Consider the following 21,238-nt stretch of genomic DNA (forward strand, 5'->3'; position numbering starts at 1 on the left):
GCTGTAGCCCTAAAAGTCACACAGCATTCAGCCAGCTTAAGTTTGGCACATTTAACATATGTAGGAGGAAAGGAGCAATACTAGAAAAGAGAGTTTAAAAAAAGAACCTACCACTGTAAAGTTTTAAATTATAGAGAACTGCTCAGTTCTGAAATGGTGTTTCCATTATTGACAAAGCCATGCTTTACTTGTGGGCATGCTGCAAGAGAGATCAAAGGAACTGCAGGGGAAGGGAGGGGGCATGAAGTTCACCACAAGACTGCAGAACTTCTCAGAAGAACATTAAACAAGGCTTTGATGCATTCTGCACCTTTCTGCTCACTGGCAGGACCCAGTTGTGTGCCATTGACAGAGGAACTCTTTGCAAAGCACAGACAAGGAACGGGCTGAAAGGGAGAACTTATTAACAGGTCTTTTTCCCTACAATCTTTACAAGCACATTCTCATTTTCCATTTTCTCAGTTTGAGGTCTGTCAAACCCAGAGCAGCAGGGAAGAGCCATTCAAGCTCTGTGATTAAATTTCTGCTGTGTCCTCCCTGTCTCCTGGCCACCACTGCTGACAGCATCCTGCCCTGTTTCACATGCTGCTTGGAAAAGGAAGAGCTGAGCAGAAACAATGGTGCCTGGTGGGAAAAGACTCAATCAGAGCCCAGATCGCTCACAGTAAGAGATCATTTCCTTATCTGAAGAGCCCAGCTTGCCTCAAGGCACAAATTCCAACGTGTTTCATTTCTATGTATGTATTAGCAACGAGATCAGTGCACGATAAAACAGAGGGACAGGGGAGTGTGGCAGGCTGTGGCTCACAGCACAAAGGGAATTCAGCCAAAGCTGCTTCTCTTCTTAAACAAACCTGCTCTAGTTGATGTTTTTGCAACATTCCACTTCTCATCATTAAGCTGATTGTAATATCAAATAAATATTCATTTATGCCATCAGCAGACTTATTCAACATCAGAAATAAATTGATTACGAAGATATACTTATTTACAAACACCTTTTAATCACTGAAAGAGCACACTCAGCATTTGCCTAACACCCTTCTAAGTATCTCAGAGCACTAGAGAAGTGCAATTAATCACTTTTTTTTAAGCTCCTGGCAAAGCATAAGTATGTCAGTATTAGTCAGAAAGACTCTGATCCAGGGCTCTGCCTCCAGCCCCTTAGGGCTGACAAGGCACCAGAACAGGCTGCCCAAAGAAGCTGTGGATGCCCCTGAAATGTTCAAGGCCAGGTTGGACAGGGCTCTGAGCAACCTGGTCTAGTGGAAGGTGCCCCTGTCCATGGAGTGAGATGGAACAAGATTATTTTAAATTCCCTTTCAACTCAAAACATTCTATCAATTTAAATGTCTCTACAAGTTCTAACCGGCCACCTCTAGTTAACAGAGGGACAACAACTATCACCTTTGATTCAAAATGCAAAAGGGTTGTTCAATACATGTTTTGTACTGAAACCATACCTTTGTCATGGTGATGCCAGCCTCCTGCATAGTAATCCTGGAGCACCTGGGGAGGATTCCAGGTGTCCAGAATATAATCCACCTGGTGCTGCTTACGCCACGTCAGTGACTGGCAAAGGATCTCTCTTGCTTTGTCAATGTTGAAGTCCCTGGCACGCAAGAATCTTAAAATGTGCTCATCCTTGGGGATCTATGAACAAAACCAAACCAAATTTTGTATTCAAGGTATGAAACAAGAACAGAAAGCCAAACAATAGAAGCTGAAAAATATGCAGCCCTGCACCAATGCATGAGGATGGTGTGTAACACTGGGAGTTAGTCAAGAAAATCAGCCTTTGTTTGAAACAAAATCATGAGCCCTGTCAGGCACTGCAGCTACCTTCATAAGGGATATAAAAATTTCATGAACTCTAATGTAATCATTTCCACCTGCATGACCATACCAAGCCAGTCCAATTTAAATAAATCAGGACAGAACACACACTGTGTTTTATTGTTAAGTTAGAGGAAGCTGAGACACACATGCAAATCACAAGGCACTGTAAAAACCCCAGCCTTGCTATCAGTGCTCTACTCCTACCAATCAGTATTTAAGACTATGATGTTTGGCCAAAACAAACAAATATAAAAATAAGGTCATTGCAGATACCAGGAAGACTTATAAAACTGATGTTATTGCCCTGTGGCAGTTTAACTGACAGTCTGAGAGGTTTTCAAGCGAATTATTGAAGCACCACAGCTCCAAAGTCAGCTGGACAGTCACAATGAACTCCTATTTAGGTTTTGATCATGGAGAGCCACTTAGCAGAAAGGGTCAGTGTTGTGGTGTGCTGTAATGTCCCATTTTGGCCTTCCAGGTCACTTTCCCAGGTGTGCCTGTACCTCTCTCCCTTCCCCCTTGCCCCCATGCTGAGTGAGTCCTGTCAATCAGGCTGAACACTCCAGCAAGGCGTCGTGTGGTTGGTCAAGTTCAAAGGATGCCCCTGTGCCCAGGGGTCATCGGCCTGACTGGGTGTCATCTTCCCCTGAGACCCTGCCCCTCTCACCTGGTTGGTGGCTCACCTGTACCTTCCCTCCCCCTGTCCCTGAGCTTAAAAAGGTGATCAGACCATGCAGCCGAGGTTCTGTTGGAGCAGTTGCTCACGTTCAGACCTCTGTAACCATGGAATAAACCTCTGGACATTAAACCCTCCAGCAGAATCCTCTCCTTTTTCTCTTCACCATCGCCTGAAGCCTTTCTCCTGAGGTAAACGGGGTTCCTAACAAGCCTGGACTTGTTCAGTGCCCAGCTGCAACCTCCAGCAAGCCAAGGTATCTCTGGGGTGACACACCGCAGTTGCTGCCTTTGGCCCAGCAGCGAGGGTCAGACTGGCCCAGGCACAATCTAACTGGTAATACTGGGAGCTTTTTTTTCCAATAGGTCAGCCCCAGGGGGTGTGGCAGGGCATTTCCTCAGGCCCAGTTTGTGTGTGACTCTCTCTGAGCCAGGGGACACCCCAGGAGCTCACCTTGCCTTTGTGTGTCTCCTGCAGCCACTGCCGCAGGCGGATGAGGCAGCTCTCCTGCATGGGGGTCAGGTCCCCCAGGTACCTCTTGATGTAGTCTGCATCCAGCTTATCTGAAAAGAGATTACAGGTGATCACAGAGATCCTGACCTGACCAAGCACCACGTGGTCTGATTTGCTGCTGTCTCAAAGTGGCTGCTGTGTTGGGCACAGTCAGAACTGAATAAGGTTCCTTTGAATCAATGAAAAGATGAGTAAGGCAACAAACACAGTCATCCTCAACAAGAATATAAAATTCTCTTTCTGCAGCTAAGGAAGGAGCAAAAGCAGGCATTTGTTAAAAGCATTTTGCCAGTCTGCTCAGATTCATCAATTCACAGCACCACTGGGATTGCTGCTTCTAGAAATACTTAGAGAAGTTTTGATCTCCCAGTGCAAGAATTTTCCCATATTCCCAGAAGACTATCTAGGCAAGTTTCAGCTGTTTCCTCCCAATCATTCCTATAATTACACCCATCTCTGAATTTCAGGATAAGAGCAGAATGCTCATTTGCAACCCAAAGAAGAAGAGTTTTTCTGCTCACACCTGATCTCTACTCACAAGCTCAGCCTGTAACAGCTGCCTGAGCCCTGCCAGGTGTCACTGCTGGGTGAGCCCACCCTTCAACACTGCATGTCCCCAACTCAGGAGCAATGTGGAGCTCCTCAGCTGCCCAGAAGTGCCCAGTGCTGAGGGCCTCTCCAGCCCAAAGCTTCCCAGTAGAACACATCAGACCCCCATACCATCAGGTGTTCCTGCAGTGGGCTCCGAGGGGCTGCTGGAGGTGTTGAGGATCTCCTTGCTGCTCAAGCCCTCCTTTGTGGCAGACTCTGGGATGTTAATGGCAGGTGACACTGGTCTCCTTGGGTGAGATGTGCTGCTCTCTGATTTACATGCAACAGGAGGAGTCCAGCGAGGGACAAAGGTTATTCCTTCTTCCTCCAGCTGCTTCAGGTAGTACTCTATTATTTCTTTTCCCTTCAAAAAAGAAAATTTACTTCAGCTGCTGAAAAACCCACACATTTAGACACAGAAAGGATTGGGATGAAAATTAAGTGATCAGATCTCTGAAGATTTCACTTGGAACAGCCCTACACAGACACAGTGCCCCAGGCCCTTAGCACAGCAGCCCAGGTTTCTGAGCAGAGCAGCCTGTTACTTAGCAGCAGCCTCATTGTCTTCTGGTGACTTGGAGCCAGGCACATCCTTCCCAACTGCAGGCTCACCTTTTTAATATTGCTGGTGTATTGCTTCATGGCAATCTTTTCCACTGTGCTTTCAAAACCAAAAAAAGATTTGATATCCAGACTTGCTGATTGCTCAAAACAGGTCCAATCTTCATTGTCAGGATGAACCTGCAAGTCAGAAGATCATACAGCTCAGTTATCCATTGGGGTTTTTTTCTCCTTTTCTCCCTCACAATATTTGAAATGTTTCTTGTTTTACAGGTTCACACAGTCAAAAACATTCAAGTGGAATTTGCTTCCCTTGCTTTACAGTTGGGAAGAGGCAACACCAAAGGACAAAAAGCTGAGAAGCTTTTGGTCCCACAGCCATTTTCTTTTGGTCTAAACAAGAAAGTGAAGGGTGGAGAAACAGAAGTGCACCAGCCAAGAGCCAGAGGAGTGCACATTTCTACAGTCCCTCAGTCCAGATAAGGGCTGGGACTGCAGGGTGTGTGTGGAACAGGGTAAAAGCCTCCACAGGGAGCTCTGCTGTGGCTGACAGCCCAGGGCCAGCTCAGCCAGGCTGAGTCCTGCAGCAAGAGCAGGGAGAGCACTCCCAACATTTTCAAGACAGCCAAAACACTGTTCCCACACTGACCTAGGAGGTATTTCAGCATTCTGTAGAATGAAAACTGGTTTAGTTTGCTCTCCCATGATAATGCCACAGAGAGAAGTGCACACTCCTCACTCAGCTGACACCTTCCCTCTTAGCTTATCTCCTGCTTTACTGACATGATCCTGAAACAGACTTTTAGTTGGACTCGATTTTAAAGGGCATTTCCAACCTAAACAATTCTATGACTGATACTGTTACAAAAAAGCTGTTCTTTAAACTTTCTTCAGCTGAAATAGATTTGCTCAAGCAATTTCTAGGCTGGGCTCTGAATTTGTCATTACAATAACATCACAAAAGGCTGGATTTTTGAGCATGTAACTGGCCTGATGCCTTAGGGTTCCCTTCCCCCTCAAAACATGCTAAATTTGGCTAAGAACAGAATCAACACTTTATGAGGAGACAACTGCAGAAAAAAACCCTTTTACCTTCATTTTCTGTTTCTGCATTAGGGAATGGGAGGTACAAGAATAGCTTGCACAGCCTCAGTAAGTACAACTCATAATAAAACCATTTAAGAATCTTCCTGTATTTTCACAAATTCAATTATAAGTTACCTTGAATAAAAATGAACTTTAAGAAACAATTTATTCTTCCATTAAAAACCTGCTTTTGTATTTACCTAATTTCTCAATTGAGTAGAGCAAATGGGCATAAAGAAGTGCTGTATTTTGTACATATTTACCACATGCACTTTTCTGTACAGCATTTGCCCTGTTTAAACAGAGCTTTCACATAAAAAACTGCAGGTAAGTGAAAGAGTATTCTTAAATTTACCCTGGAAGTTACGGCAGAAATAATTATAAAAATATTAGATAATAGTGTCAAGTGGATTTGGCACCAAGTGATCTTTTAACCACAGGTTAAACACAACAGAAAATGTTATGACCTAGAAAAAGTGCTACAATACAGATAAATCAGTCACATTTGTTAGCTCTGATCTGACCTTTAACATCAATTTGAAATTCTACTGCTCCAGCACATGTTGTAAGTGCCCATGAGGGTGGGCTGAGCCATTCAGAAATAAACCATGAGCAGGGCAGAGCAGCAGGCCTGCCACCAGACTCCTCTGCATCAACATTTGCACTGAAGACCAAGAACAATGAAAAAAGGTAGGTTAAAACACAGAGCTGACTCAGTGAACTCCTGTCTGAGCTGAGCAGAAGACAAATCAGCTGAACTTTCCTCTGGCAGTTCTGTCAGGGTGTCACAGCCTCACCAAGTCCCACACTGCTGCTACAAAGCACAGATTTGCCTAAACAGGGCTGTCAAACACAGCAAATTCTGTTGTGTTCTGCTCTCTGAGAAGATGCTCAAGCAAGAGGGTGCCAAACATGTCTCAGTTTTTGAAGCAAGTATATTACATTTAACACTAACAATGATCACTCAGGGCAGTGTGTTGGTGCTGGATTAAGCTCTTTTCTGACCCAGAGATGAAGTAACTGAGAGGTGTTTTAAAAACTTTTATTCTATTTTCAGTCTCATGTGAAGGGTGAGAAAATACAAATGTTATAATTCACACCATCACAATCAGAAGCCAACTCTTTTCTAATTACAATACACTATAAGCATTTCTTGGTCTATCAGCTTTTGCCACATGATGTTGTAAATGCTTTAAAGCCAATCTAAAATTACCCTTTGTGAGTCCTACTACAATGCATCTTTCATAGTTCTATTTCTCCAAAGTATCAGTCTTTCTTGCAAGGCCATCTTTTGAAATTTGTTTTTAGTTCCATTTCTCTCAACAATGTCTGTCTTATTCCATGGCATTTCTAAGTCAGCATTTCTTATCTCAAGGTTTGCACACAGACGTGTACATTCTCTACAAATGCATTTCCCACATGTTGGTTATTTTTTCTTGCAAGGCAAAAGGCAGGAACAACCCAAGCTCTGAATCCTGAGATCTGAACAGTGCCTTGGCTCATCTGCATCCCCAGCAAGGGCCTGTTGTTACTCACTGTGTAGGAGCAGTGCTCATTGATGATGACTCTGTTGGAGAAGGTTTCATTGTAGGCTTCTATGTGCAGAGTCCTTTCTCTCCTGTTCAGAGAATTCTTCTGGACAAAGTAGACATAGTCCACTCCTGCAATCTGGGGAAGAGGCACAGATTCTGGTAAGGCACATGTCTTAGGTTGGACATTGGAGATTGGGGTGTTCTTCTCCTCTCTGTCAGAGCTGGGGCAGTTCTCTGCTGTCCTTTGGGCAGTTTTTCCTTTATCTCTCCCACAGCCAACCCTCCCTCCAGGAGATCTCTGCTCTCCATGGCCACTGAGTGTCCCTGCAGGGCTGATCCAATCCCAGCATCCCATGGGGAGATGCTCCGCCCAGGGGAGGAGCCAAGCATTCCTGCCTGGATCCAATCTGAGCCTGGCACAGCACAGCAGCCTTTGCCCCCTGCATTGCCAGAGGAGCAGCTTTCTGCTGCCCTGCATGGCCAGAGGGAGCCCAGGCCCATCTGCAGCAGCCCTGGAGCTGCAGAGGAAAACTCCCCCCTTGTGCAGGATCCCTGCTGCAGCAGAGCCACAGCTGGCACTGCAGGAGGGCTGAGCCCCCATGGCATGGGGCTGGGACACCTCCCTGACACACAGCGGGTCACAGCTCCTATTCTCAGTTGGGTTTTTTTTGTTTGTACTATTACATTTGTATTTTTTTGTTTGTACTATTACATTTTGTTTGTAGCTTTTTTGTTTGTACTATTAATTTGTATTTTTAGTTTTTCTAGTACAGAACTGTTATTCCTATTCCCATATCTTTGCCCGAGAGCCCCTTAATTTCTAATTATAATAATTCAGAGGGAGAGGGTTTATATTTTCCATTTCAAGGGAGGTTCCTGCCTTCCTTAGCAGACAGTTCTCTGTTTGTACTATTACATTTGTATTTTTTTGTTTGTACTATTACATTTGTATTTTTAGTTTTTCTAGTACAGAACTGTTATTCCTATTCCCATATCTTTGCCTGAGAGCCCCTTAATTTCAAATTATAATAATTCAGAGGGAGAGGGTTTATATTTTCCATTTCAAGGGAGGTTCCTGCCTTCCTTAGCAGACACCTGTCTGTAAAACCAAGCCAGCACAGCATTCAGGTGAAGGGACATCCAGAAGCACAAAGCAGGCCCTTCAGAGCTCCTCACCTTTTTCAGCAGCCGTGGTGCATCGATGTCCAGCTTGCAGCGCCGCTCGATCACGTGGATGGCCTCATCCTCACTCTTGTACTCGTTTACTGTGTCACTGGCTACAAACATGGGGATCAGAGGGCACGTAGGAAACCTCCTTTCATATGCCTGTCACGATGGAAAGAGAACAAACAATCATCACCATTAATTCCTGAGGGTGTGCACAGCTCCTCCAGCATTTGGAGGCTCAGTGCCCTTCAGAGCTTCCGTGGAACCTTCCTGAACCCACATGACAGCTGAAAGAGTCACAGTGCATTCCAAACCATCCAGTTATTAATAATGTTCCTTGCCAGTAAGCAGTTTTTAAACCACACAAAATAACCCATTCCTCCCCTCCCTCTGGAAAGGAAGTTATTCATTCTGTACCATGACAACCCCCTTGATAACAGGAGAATCAGACCCTCCAGTCTTAAAATACCACAAGACAAAACAATTATGTCTTGCATTAAAAAAAACCCACTTACTAATTACCGGTGTTTCACCAAGCTGTCTAGAGGGATTTCATACAGCTGCCCAAGGTCTAATAAAAACATTTCAAAAGCTATTTCTTAAGCTAATGGAGCTCTCAAGCTCCCTGGGCACAAAGTGTTCCTAATGATTTCACTGCAGTTTATCAGTTCCCAGTTTTGTCCAACAACAGTCAGTCTAATACAATGAGCTCATTTCACACTTGTGAAGATGCAAAACTTCTTGTAATAATGCAGAGCTAGCAACAGCTTTGATTTTGGTTAAAAACCACAGTAATGTAAATATCTTCATCCCTTAAATACTTGACACAGAGAGAAGATGATATTAAATCAGACAGGAGAGTTAAGGATTTGGGATTAGTAAAACAAATAAGAGGAAAATGGGCGTTATCCCCACTGGTAAACTTGTTGAATTTTGATTTTAAAACCACTGTGGCTGGAGAATACAAGAGAGCTCTTATTTTTTTCTTTTTCTTTCACACTCTGATGTATCTCTGCTTCTCTTTGGCTTGTTTTCTCCTCATGGGGTAGCAGTGAAGCAACTAATTCTTTAGCTTGCTTTCCCTTCACTTTTGCTACTGTCAGAATCTCATTGGCTTTGATGAAGAGGTAGGATTTTGCAAGATGTCCCAATGCAGAAGAAAGCTTAGATAAAGTAAATCTGAGAGAGCATCATGAAACAAATCTTTAAAAGAGGTAAATATCCACTCTGTCCTTTCAGATGATTTCAACTACTCTTGTCAGTGACAACAGCTGGGCTGCAGCACCAAGAGGGAGAGGGTGGGGAACAAAACAAGCAGCAGCTGCACAAAGTATGCAATGGTGGGGCTGGAACAGAAAAGGTCTCTTAATTCTCCCTTTAGAACAATTAAAATACTTCAGTTTATTACCAGTGTTCAAACCTAGTTTGAAGGCAGTGTTTCTATGGTGACAGTGGTGTAAGGCACTAAAACAGCATCAGCTTTTTTCCCCTTTGTGCATATTTTTAAACCATTTTTGCAGCATGACTGTCCCAAGTTCATAAAGCTGCTGTGTGAGGCAGAGAAGTGGAGCCAGGGAAGGGGTCACACACAGTCCCTGCTCCAAGCCCATCTGTGCACAGCTGCTAGGCCTGACTGAAGGACAGCAATCATTCCTGGGCTCAGACACGGGGGCACAACAGCAGGGACAGAGCATTGGTGCTGGAACACAATAGTCAGCACTGTTGGGATGGCAAAGCAGCTTTATTTCTTTTACAAGACTCTTGTTCTGGACAGAAGGCTGCACATTTTAGTTGCTCATGAGTATCTCAGCCCTCTCCCTGAAAAAGTCTCAGCATTCTTCATAAATTAATCCCCCTTTTAACTGCAATGACTGTAGTTGAAATCAGAAAAACAAAACATGTCTAGAAGAAGCAGAATTTAGAAGCATTTCTCAGTTTCAGATTGCTTCATTTAAAGCTTTTATTTTAAGGACCTTATGTTACAATTATTTTATAGACAGGACAAGGGCAGTAGGTACCTAATAGGTAGGTATCTAACAGGCAGGTATCTATTTTTCTCACTTTTTCCAGTCTTTTTTACCTTTGGATGAGGAGTTTTCCCCCATCTGCACAGCCCCCTTTATGCAAAAGCCTTTGCAAGTCTCCTTCATTGCACATACTGACACTTTTCTCATTTCAGTCCTCCAAACACTTCATGTTTGCCCTGTGAATGTTTGCAACTCAGAGCATTACCTGCCCCTGAACTGTGAACAAAAAAATGCCCAAAAAGAATATGTTGTTTTAAATGGCAAGACTGAATTGAATGTGTTCAATTCAGAAGAGAATGAAATAATTATCTGCCAAAAGCTGGCAGGCTGAATGCTCATAGAAAAGCAAAAAAAAAATCGTGAAGGTTTCCAAGAGATTAACAGCAACTCAGGATTCTTTCTCTCTAAAGAAAGTAGACACAGAAAACTGTTCAGTCAAATTTACTGGGGTCTTAAATCAGATTTTATTTCTTTATGCCCCACTGCCAACACATCCTTATAATGCACCATTTCCCAGTACAGCCCAGTTTGAATAAAAGGTGATCAGAGCAAACCATGTCAAAATACTCAATCTGATTCAAGCACAGCTGTGCCTTCCATGAGGGACAAACTGCACTTTCACAGTGCAGAGTGGGCAGGAAAAAGCTGCTAAAGGCTACAGGACACTGACAGATCTTTCACCACAAACCTACACAGCACAGGAAGAAAACCTGTAATTTGTGGTGCAACACAGCAAGAGCCACGTGAGTCAGAGCAGCACATGCATGGCCAAGACTGAGCTATTCAAGGAGCACGAGAAAATTAAAGAAAGATCAAACACTGCTTTTATTTTCCAAGAGAACTGAAGGGATTTTGCTGCGTTATTGAAGTGTTTTGAACCAGAAATTTTGTCTCAAATCCAGCTTTGCAGACAGGAAATAACTGCATTATGCAGTGTTGCTCCAGCAAGCTGATAAAGCAGAATTTATTATAAAATATTGCTCCTTCCTTGTATGACAGCATTGTGGTAAAACCTGGACAGATAGGTCTCTGTTCACAAATAAAATCAGATATTCCACACCTTTGTCTCAGTGTTCCAATTTCACTGCACAGATACAATCAAAGACAATTAGTTCCTCAAAAGATGAGCAGCTGCAGAAAACCCTGAAGGGCTCCATGCAGGAGTGAAGGGCTGCTGCTGTAGCACTAAGTGCACCCAGGAATGGCATTTCAAGGACATGACACTGTCACTGTCACATTTAACACACAGGGTGTGTGGAGACTGACACAGAGCACAAGTCAAGAGCACAGATGTGCTCATCCCCAAAATTCTGCAGCTGCTGCTGGGCTTGACATGAAGTCACAACACTTCTGTGGCTGAGACACCTGTGTACAGATCTTACAAAACGTGATTTCGAGCCTGCAATTCTGCAGTTCCTCAATAATGTACTTTTACATTTCCCACCAGCCTCTGGAACATTTGTGTACCCTGATCCATTAGAAGCTGCATTGTGCATCAAGAAAAACACAGTCTGGTGAAGCAGCTTGAACCACAAATTTAACTTTCTTAATGCATGTTAACAGCAAGAGCACTGACAAGCATAATTTCAACCAAAATAGCACTGTAATAAAGCTGCTTTTCCAACTGCTTCCCTTAGCAACTCATGCTCAGAGTAGAGTCAAAATAACAGGATTTATACCACTTTTATCCTTGCTAGTATTTCAGCTGAGTGTGAAGACATGAAAGCAATTCAGAAGTCAGACTATTTTAAACCCATTGCAGACGTTGTTCATAGCCAAGGGAATTGTACTTGCTGCCACAGCCCTTAGATTTTGGAATTCTAATATCAGGAATAACAAGTTCCTTTCCAAATATCACTTTTAAAAACAGCACTTAGGTATGACCCCCAACCCAGTTTTCAAAGATTTCTGGCTTTTTTGCTTCTCAAACCATGCCTAGGGCTAATAAAATCCCTTGATAATAAGCATGTGCTCAGTCCTCAGGAGGGAGAGTCAGTCATTCATGCAAATAAATTACTCAGCTTCTCTGGCCAGATTAATATATTCCCAGTCTCCTGCCTTCCAGGACAGAGATTATTTAGTATTTCCATTAAATGACTCATAACTAACTAAAAGAGGAAAAAAAATATTCCAAGTAATCTTATGCTGTGCTGCTCTAGTAGGTGAATCCTCCAAACAGAAATTCTAACCTGGTGAAATACAGAGGAATTTCAATTACCATTTAGGAAATTAAGCATATTGAGTGCTTTAGCAGCTCAATGGCATGAATCAAGCTGTTAAAATGTTTTCTTTCTTTTTGATGCTTTCTGTCCAAAATTCCTGGCTGAGCAATATTCCAAGAGCAGCAGCACATTCTCCAGGGGCACCTCAAGAGAAGCCATGAACAGATTCATCCTGGCAGCCCAATCTCATCTGCAGCACTCAGTGCTAATTTTAATCTCTGCCTGCAGAGCCTGACCATGTGTGGGCACCAACATCCAAGTGCATAGCAAAGTTCACTGTGCTCCCCTATCCACTTCCAGCGTGTGGGATTTGTGAATTATTCACAAACACAAGAAACAAGAAGGGTCACTCAGGCAGGATGCATTCCAGGAGCCTGATGATTCCTGCATGTCCTGGTTTGAAAAGGAAGTGAGTTTTTTGGGATGGTATCTCTATATCCTCTCCTCCCCTTGCATTAGAGCACTGCAGATCAATAGGAAAAGCAGTAACCCACAGCAGGGCAACCAAGAGCTTTCATATTCTTGGCAGCTGAACTTGAAAAGAAACAATTCTGGATGAACTCTCACAGATCAGCAAATAACTTTTCATGCCTTGTATTCTGCTGTTCAGAGCTCTCCATCACTCCCTTCACAATCCATACATATGTATAAAAATCATGACACTTGTTCAAAGCAGCATAAAAATCGTGAGACCTGAACAAAGCAGTGATCTCAGTGGCTCTGAGGGATGTTGGCTCACATGGGAGAGATCAGCTCGGGGGCGTGCAGGCAAGGGAGCAGATGGTTCCAGTGGATACACCTCAAAGAGCTCCAGAAATAGGGGCTGGGGTAAGGTAACACTCCCAGGCACTGGGGAGAGGGAACGTGAAGCAAACTGCACGTTGGGGAAGCACAAACATCTTTAACACACAGGCAGCTCTCTGGGAAGAGCCTCCCCTGGGAAGGCAGCTCTGCAGGGACAAGTCCTCCAAGTGTCACTGACATATTTTATGAAAATCCTTTCGCTAGGATTTTTCTCCCGAGAAGCCTCAGAAAAGAAAAAGAAATGTAAACAATAACTATCTGCTGGCTGTGGATACATTTACCAACAGATGTATCTTTGGTTCCATGTGAATTCCAATCATGGTCCAGCTGTGTCAGACTATGGTCAGTCACAAGATTTTATTATTCATTCTTTTCAAGCCGTCTGATGTCTCCTTTCTCTTTCTTTAGTGTAGTATATTATTTTCTTGTAGTATAATATAATATAAAATAATAAATCAGCCTTCTGAAACATAGAGTCAAGATTCTCATCTCTTCCCTCATCCTGGGGACCCTCAAACTCCTCCACACTCCAAGGGCACGTTCAGGGTGCCAGGCAGGCCCTGCTGCCCTTGGCTTGGTGCAGGGACCTTCCCCTCAGAGCAGCTCCCCACAGCAGCCCTTGCTCAGGAGGTTTAAGTGGTTTTTCTCTCCGTTGTGTTTTCACCTCATTAAATGTTCTCATTTACAAAGAGAGGAGTTATTTTCTTATTGCTGGGAAACAAAGGCTGCCTGGCAGGCACCCAGTTCTAGAGCTCTCTGTGGAAAAGATGAAGGTTTTTGTTACACAGACCACAGCTGAGGCTTGTGGGGACTACAGACAACCTGTCCATGAATGGTTGGGTGTCATCTAAACAAAAATTTCCTTTATGTGCCATTTGTGGTCCTCAACAAATATGAGGTTGTTTAACAGTCCTTTGACTTCTCTGTAAATCTTAGCACAGTCTATGCCACCAAGACATGACCAGAGTGTAAAGAACACTATGCCTTACTTTAAAAGGGAAAAAAAAAAGAATTTAAGCCTTCCATTGCAATTTCTACTTTAAAAGTGTTCAAGTAGAATTAGAACAAATACACTGTAGCTTTTCCAGCAAGATTCACCAATGGTGAACCTGCTGGCTACCAGAGCAAGATCAACAAACAAAATGTTTGCTTAACAATTTATCACTGAACTGGAGTAAGTAATTAGAAAGTACATCAGGAAATACTTTGTGTGGAAGCAATTTGAATTAAAAATTATAACTCTTCACCTGAAGGAGAGCTACTGCAGAGATTTTAAGGATGAAGACAGATGAAGCAGGCAGCAAGCATTCATTAAAAAGGAAAGCTCTGATTCATCTTGGTTTGTTAAAAGGGAAACTAAATCCCAATGCCCCACATTCAAATATACCTTTGTTTAAATGCATTCATTTTACAACAGGAAAAAGCTCTTCCACTCCATGCAGAGCAGAATTCCACAGAAGAGAGGAAAATCCTGCCTTTCCAAGCAGAGCTGTCCTTGGGCAGGGTGTGAGGAGCAGAGCTGGCTCTGCAGGCAGATCTGGGCACGGCTGGGATGAATCCCAAAGGATTCCCAAAATGAGAGCTGACATTCTCCTGGCAAATGAGAGCAGACCCTTACTCTAAGCTACAGGAAAAAAACTGCACAATTCTCCTTTCTCCCCATCACACTTTCCTACAACTGCACCCTGAGCTGATTTTACTTTGCTCCTCTTGTATCCTCCCTCCATTACGGACCCAAAAAAGTCCATTTTACCCTGGAATGGCACAAGTCATTCAAACACACAATAGATTGTCTTCACCCTCTGTTCTGTTCCCTGGTACAATGAAATTTGGCCATCTCAGTATTAATGATGCCTATTAAGTGTACCCAAGATAAAATAAATAACCCTTGTGTAAGTTACACCAAAAAATCAATAGGACAAGTCAATATCAGTAAGACAAACATTCTGCTCCGTTTTAGAGGCTAAAGAGTTCCTGTTTACTACATGAGTGTAAGAAGTGACCTGGAACTTTCTAATTAAATTATCTTTAGTGCATTAAGAGTGTAAGTTTACAGCACTGTTCATATCCAGTCTTCCAAAGCAAAGCATTCCCAAGTAATTGGTAAAATAGCCCAGCTCCTTCTGCTTTGCAGAGTGCATTCCTACCTTAAAGTTCATAAACAATGGAGTTAGTAAAAATTTTCATCAAGAATGCTGTAAAAGTTTTATATAATGATGCATCAAATCCTTGGACTACAATTACAATGGCTTTTTTGTTTTTGAAGTTCAGGGGTTTGTCTTTTTTTTTTAATACACCAACAAACATTATTATACAAATCAGACAAGTACTAACAAGAACCTACTTTGCACAGATGTTGTTCATGAGTTGTAATTGAAGGTTAATTATTTCTCAAACAGCAAGAGAAGCAATCTTTGAGAACAACCTTGGATGTTCTCCAAGGCAGAGATCAGAGCTTTCAGGTTGAGTATATCTGGGAAGAGAAATTGTCAATGGTTCAAAAACTTACTGCAGCATGATATTCAGATTCTTCAAACGCTGTATTTATGCCACTGCACTGAAGTGCTGAAATTTACAGCCCAGGTTTGCATCTCTTCTCCTCATGTTGCCCGATTGATAAATGACACAAAACTCGGATAAGTTTTGTGGGTGCTTTATTAAGGGCCCGGGGAGCCTGGGGGACTCACGTCCCTAAAACCCGAGCCCCCAAATTCACATATGGGTGCTTCCCTCTCTGTTCCCCAATTGATAAATGACACAAAACTCAGATAAGTTTTGTGGGTGCTTTATTAAGGGCCCGGGGAGCCTGGGGGACTCACGTCCCTAAAACCCGAGCCCCCAAATTCATGTATGGGTGCTTCCCTCTTATACATGCGATTCACAACAAAGTCTCCAAGAAACAGTTCCCCGTTCCCCTTGCCTGGTCACAGACCCCTTGTGATACATTCCTTGGTTCACAAACAAGATCATTAATCCTCTGCTTATCTTATTCTAAGAGCATTGTATGCTGCCTCCAGACAGGTTAGCATTCTTACTTTCCTGCACTAGTTTAATTATTTATTAAATCCCTAAGACTACCTGCTAGGTTACACACAAAACCCAACACACTTTCAACGGCTACAAAACTACTTTTTAACAAACCAGTTCACACACAACTCACTATAATTAAATATTTTGCTAAATTTCATTTCTTTTCCAACACTCAGAAGATCCAGGGAGATTTCCCACACTGAACGAGCCCTGACCTCTCAGGCATTACAGAACCCTGCACAGTCTGTGGGCACTCCCTGGGCTTCCAACACCCACAGATGTTAAATAATCTGTGCTCTGAGCTGTTCTTACACCCAACACTGAAGGGCATTGCAAAACCTTTTCATTAACACCACCAGGGCTTCCTTGGGCCTTGCTCAATCATGAAATGCTACAAGGACTTGTTCTTTTCAGTAGCCTTGTCTCAAGAAAGCATCTGAAAGAATAACTGGCTTAGCAGCCAGCAAATTGAGCTTCCCCAGCTCACCTCTCCTTCTGTGGAATGGAAATGAAATTCCTGAGAAATTCACCGTGAAAGCAGGAGTTGAGGAAAATGAGGTGAATAAGAAAACATTTCTTTTCCTGGCATTTACCAAAGCCATTAATTCTTGCCCTCAACAGCTCCTCTGGCACTCAAGAGTCCTGCATGGAAGAAAAGGTTTTATTAAGTGTCCAGAAAAGCATCATCTCTACTTGTCCTCATCTTCTCTTGGTGCCTATACTTGTTTAAGGGCTTCTCTTGATTTAGTCAAGTTTCACTGGAAAGGATTTCAGGCTCTACACTGCTATGAACAACTCACTTGTGCCATAAAGAAAGAGGAAGAAAGGATGAACAGATTTATTCCAACACATTTAAATTCACCCCTAGCTTAACTATATAAAGCCTCAGAATTTATTACTTCCTATAAAAAGAAGAGAGTAAGACTGCTCTGTCCATTTTTACATACTAGAAGCTGTATTAGAAGCCCACAGTACTTTCAAGTTAAGTAAATACCCAGTTAAGTTTCTTGCACATTTCAAATAGACTCTACCTGCTAAAGTGATCCTGTCTTCAGTGGATGTCACCACAGGACAAACAATATCTATTTGTTCTACCAAAGAGGTTAACAGCCCTACCCACGTGCCAAGCAGGCAATTTGCTGCTCAAATCCTAGAAAAACACAGCAAGAAACCTCCCAGCTTCACATCCATTCTGCAAATTCCTGAAAACAATGAGGACATTGCCCATAACCACTACAAAATAACCCAGGATACAGACTAAACTCAAATTCAATAACTGCTTTGTGATCTTGCATGAAGGGCTTTGAATCAGTAAATTAAAAATCTCTATGGAGACAGGAAACAGCACAGAAGTTCTCCTTGTGCTTTGGCTCCGCTGAGTTACTCTGAGGCCATAAAAATGTAGAGACAATTTTTTCTGGGTTCCTGGCTTCAAACAGCACTTAGCACCACTCATCCAGAACACCAGGGATGTGCATGGGGAAGCAAAGCAACCTTTGAGAACAGAGCTTTATCTCCACACAACTCTGAGACACAATCCAGGCTACTTCACACCTATTTTATCTCTCCCAACTCCTCTGCAGTGCAAAAGGAACAGCTTCATGTTAAATGTCAGGCAAAACCATAGCTGATACACACAGCCAATCACAAAAATCATGGAATATCACTGAAATGGTGTTATAAAGGAAACTGCAGCTCAGAGTGCTGCTTACACATCACACAACACCTTGGATTTCTGATAGCAGGACTTTTCATGTGTTAATCTGCTACAAAGCACTTCCAAGTGAAAGCAACTGCACCAACACACAATTCCTGGCATTTCTGTTCCTCTCTGTGGTTCAGGCAGCATTTCCATGGTTACAGTGTTGATCACTTATTGGCTTTAATTACATTCCAAATCCAGACCAAATGCATAGCTTGGCATTTTAAACAGCTCTAAAGGCAACCCAGCAGGCCAGTTCTTGTAACCTGGCTTTGAGGTGGAATGCACTTGGAATCATAAACTCATTGTGGCTGGAAAAGACTTTAAAACCATTGAGTCCAACCCTTAACCCAGCACTGCCCTGAAAACACCACACTGCCCACGGCATCCTCCAGGTCACTGCAAAATGTCACTGCAATGGACTGACCTCCAAGGAAACTCAGCACAGCATCCACACCATCTTCCCAAAATTTGGTGCCCATTTTAGTTTGTCTTGCTCGTGTTTAAACTTCTTTCCTTTGAGGTCATCACACAGAGAAAGCAGCAGGATTCCTACTGAAAGCAAAACATTCTTACTGCACCAAACACGACCCCAAACCATGAGGGCTTTGGGACATTATCTCAGTTGTCAATCACAGGACACAGCAACAAATTCACCTCTGGTAGCTGTTGCACAGAATGTTTTGGAGAAATTCAGGCTAAGAATCAACTAGATGGGATTATGCATATTAGCATCACTTCCAGGAAAGGATTTAGAACTGATTTTCTACTGCTGTTAAGTTACAGCAGACATCAAACCCTGCCTACTATCAAAAAGATAGTAACAATTTCGGGGGGGGGGAAAGCACATTTTCTTGTAGTGATTTAAAAGTTTACACACATTTCAGAATTTTAGATTACATTCTCTGCAAAGTAAATGTGAAGCAAAGAAGTGCTTGTTTTTCTACCAGCACAAAAACCAGAAATCAAAAGGATTTCAGAGGAAGCCGATTGAAAAAATGCTCCATTTAGACAGCACCTGCAACTAAATATCAGTAAAACTCCCAGCCTGTCCAAGGAAATACTTGACAACATATGTTCATTAAGCATTCTTGACAAATCTGAGTTATACTAAAAATAGCATAGATTCACTTAACACTGCCCAAAATCAAAAGCAAGGAAGGGAATAGAAGCTAAAAAAGGAGTTTCTGGGGAACAGGAAGGTCTGCACAAATTTCCTCTGTATGGCAGCATAAATGTGTTGGCTACAGAGCTGAAGAAGCTCAGCCTTAGTGTTCAGGGTTTTCAAGCATGCCTAAAGTTATTTTAATGCTTTAATATTTCATTAAAATAATTTAGGCCTTATAAATAAAGCAGGAGATTCAGAAGAGGTTCTGTTCTAGGTAAGTGGAATTTTACTGGTAGTTCACTGCTGAGTTATTCAGCTGTGGTCACCAACTCAGCAGAGCGAGCAAAGAACCTCATTCTGCAGCAGAAGGAAACAGCCAGACACAGAAACCTCAATCCTCATCAGGGCTGGGACCAGTGTTGCTTTCTGATGCAAGGCAAGGCGACTTGGTTCTGAGGAAAACAGCACAGTGACTCAAACTTTTTAGGGTCGCTCGGGCCAAGAACACACACTAACACCAACGTGGTGGACGGTTCAAAGGCCTTTATTGCCCCGTCTCGTGGGGTTTTATAATTGGGGAGGTTTTTCTCTACATCAGGGGGTCTTACTTTACTGTAATTGGTTAATAAGGAGTTGAAAATTAGTAATGTTAGGGGGGTCTACATTCTTGGGTGATCTTTTATCACTAGGCGTTAGCGGGAGAGGAATCCTGCTGCTTTCTGGGACATGGCGAGATTTTTTGAACACCTGACTCCATCTACTACGGACCAGTCAAGCCACCCATGCAGGCTCTTCCTACTCCATCCCCCTCAGTGCTCCCTTCCCATTCAATCTGGGCATTTTCATTTCAGAAAAGTGCTCAGGGAAGTTTTACCAGCAAAATTACAGGGGTCTCGTGTTGCATGGAGTGACACTGGAAGGGGACTGGCTCATGATTACCTGAAAACCATTCTGCTAAACAGAGATTTCCTCTCCTTCCAGATAAAATGAAACTTTTGATGATTTAATGCAATTTTATTTGAAGTTTTGATGGCTAAAGGTACACCAATTTAGCAGGTAGAACAAATTGGGGATAAAGGATGCAACCTCAAGAAAAGGGTTAACATTCCATCTTCTGTCTGTCAAAGATGATCTTCAGTAACCACAGACATGCCTCAACATGACTTTAATTTGAAGAGTGGTTATTCTAAAACAGATCTGAGTCATCTGTGGTTTGCTTAAATAAATTTGCACAGGTGGAATTGTGTAATAATTGATTCTTGTATGGGAACCTAAATGTCCATCTTCAGAAGACACCTTAATGTGAGGGCAGGACAGAGGAGAAAGTGGATAGCCTGTGCAGGAATTTGGGTTACACCTGCTTTGCCTTCCAGGCACACACAAGAGAATCCTTAATTCTCCTCCTCCTCCCTTTGAAAGTCCAGAGAGCCCAAAGTGCCCAAGTGCCCCTCACTGAAGAGTGAGCAAGACAAACTTCAACTGCAGCCTCTGCACAATCCTGAAACACAAACCTCTAAAATGAGAAGCTGGAATAGAGAAGTTGAGCAATAACCACTCCTTCCTCAAGAAAAACAAAAAGTTAAGGACAGAAAGCCCAACAACCACGCTGAATGCAAATAAAATAATTTTCATCTTCCTTTCCTTTGGAGTAAGCTGGCAAAGCCTGACCATTCAGGTTAGGCTGGCTTATGACTGAGAGCCCAAGATCAAATTGCTGGTTAGAAAACAACTGGCATTGCTCTGGTCTAGACTGAAGGTGGAACACCGAGGACAGACTTCACAGCTCCAAGCTGCTCTTCACCCCACACAGATCTTACCTGGCCTCGTGGGGGCCACAGCAATCCCAGATAGACCTGCAGTGTCACTGGAACTCGTTTGTATTAAATACATTTGCAACATTATTGTATGTTCAGAGAAAAATGCCTGCCCTGCCCGTGTTCCCAGCGAGACAGATGGAAATCAGCCTGGCCCAGAAGCCGCGTAGCCCTGGGCACAGCACTTTGTGTGACAGAATGTGCCCTGCAATTAAAGCCAACCTCAGGAGCTCCTCCGAGAGGAAGCTTGGCTTCTGACCCCAACTGCACAGGACACGACTGTTTTGGCTGAAGGTTAAAGCTCTCTGGAGAGGAGGCTGACCTCCAAAAGAGCATGGCAGCAAAGGCTGGCCACGGGCCAGGAAAGCCTCACACGTGATTACTGAGGAATGGGAGCTATTCCCAAGCACTTCCTAATTCTCTGCAACCTGGCAATGCACAGCCCTTTACATAACACAGGAACATGTCTCCCTGTGAATTTTTTAAGAGGCACACGTAAAAACAACTGTAAATCATTAAGCTTGTCCTACCGTTTCTTTAATTACCATTCCTTGTCCTACAGC

General features: G+C 43.1%; 1 protein-coding gene across 1 annotated transcript in view; it reads right to left on the reverse strand.

The window, feature by feature from the left end:
• Window positions 1–21,238, reverse strand: part of SEC14L1 (SEC14 like lipid binding 1) — a 46,121-nt gene that overhangs the window by 12,076 nt on the left and 12,807 nt on the right. The window contains exons 3-8 of the mRNA XM_058038754.1: window positions 7,978–8,127; window positions 6,806–6,937; window positions 4,235–4,363; window positions 3,752–3,986; window positions 2,972–3,081; window positions 1,464–1,653 (exon numbers count right to left, since the gene is read on the reverse strand). Coding sequence (XP_057894737.1) covers window positions 1,464–1,653; window positions 2,972–3,081; window positions 3,752–3,986; window positions 4,235–4,363; window positions 6,806–6,937; window positions 7,978–8,127 — 946 coding nt within the window. The remainder of the gene's footprint in view (window positions 1–1,463; window positions 1,654–2,971; window positions 3,082–3,751; window positions 3,987–4,234; window positions 4,364–6,805; window positions 6,938–7,977; window positions 8,128–21,238) is intronic.

Source organism: Melospiza georgiana, chromosome 21 (genome assembly GCF_028018845.1).
Source record: "Melospiza georgiana isolate bMelGeo1 chromosome 21, bMelGeo1.pri, whole genome shotgun sequence".
Classification (NCBI taxonomy): domain Eukaryota; kingdom Metazoa; phylum Chordata; class Aves; order Passeriformes; family Passerellidae; genus Melospiza; species Melospiza georgiana.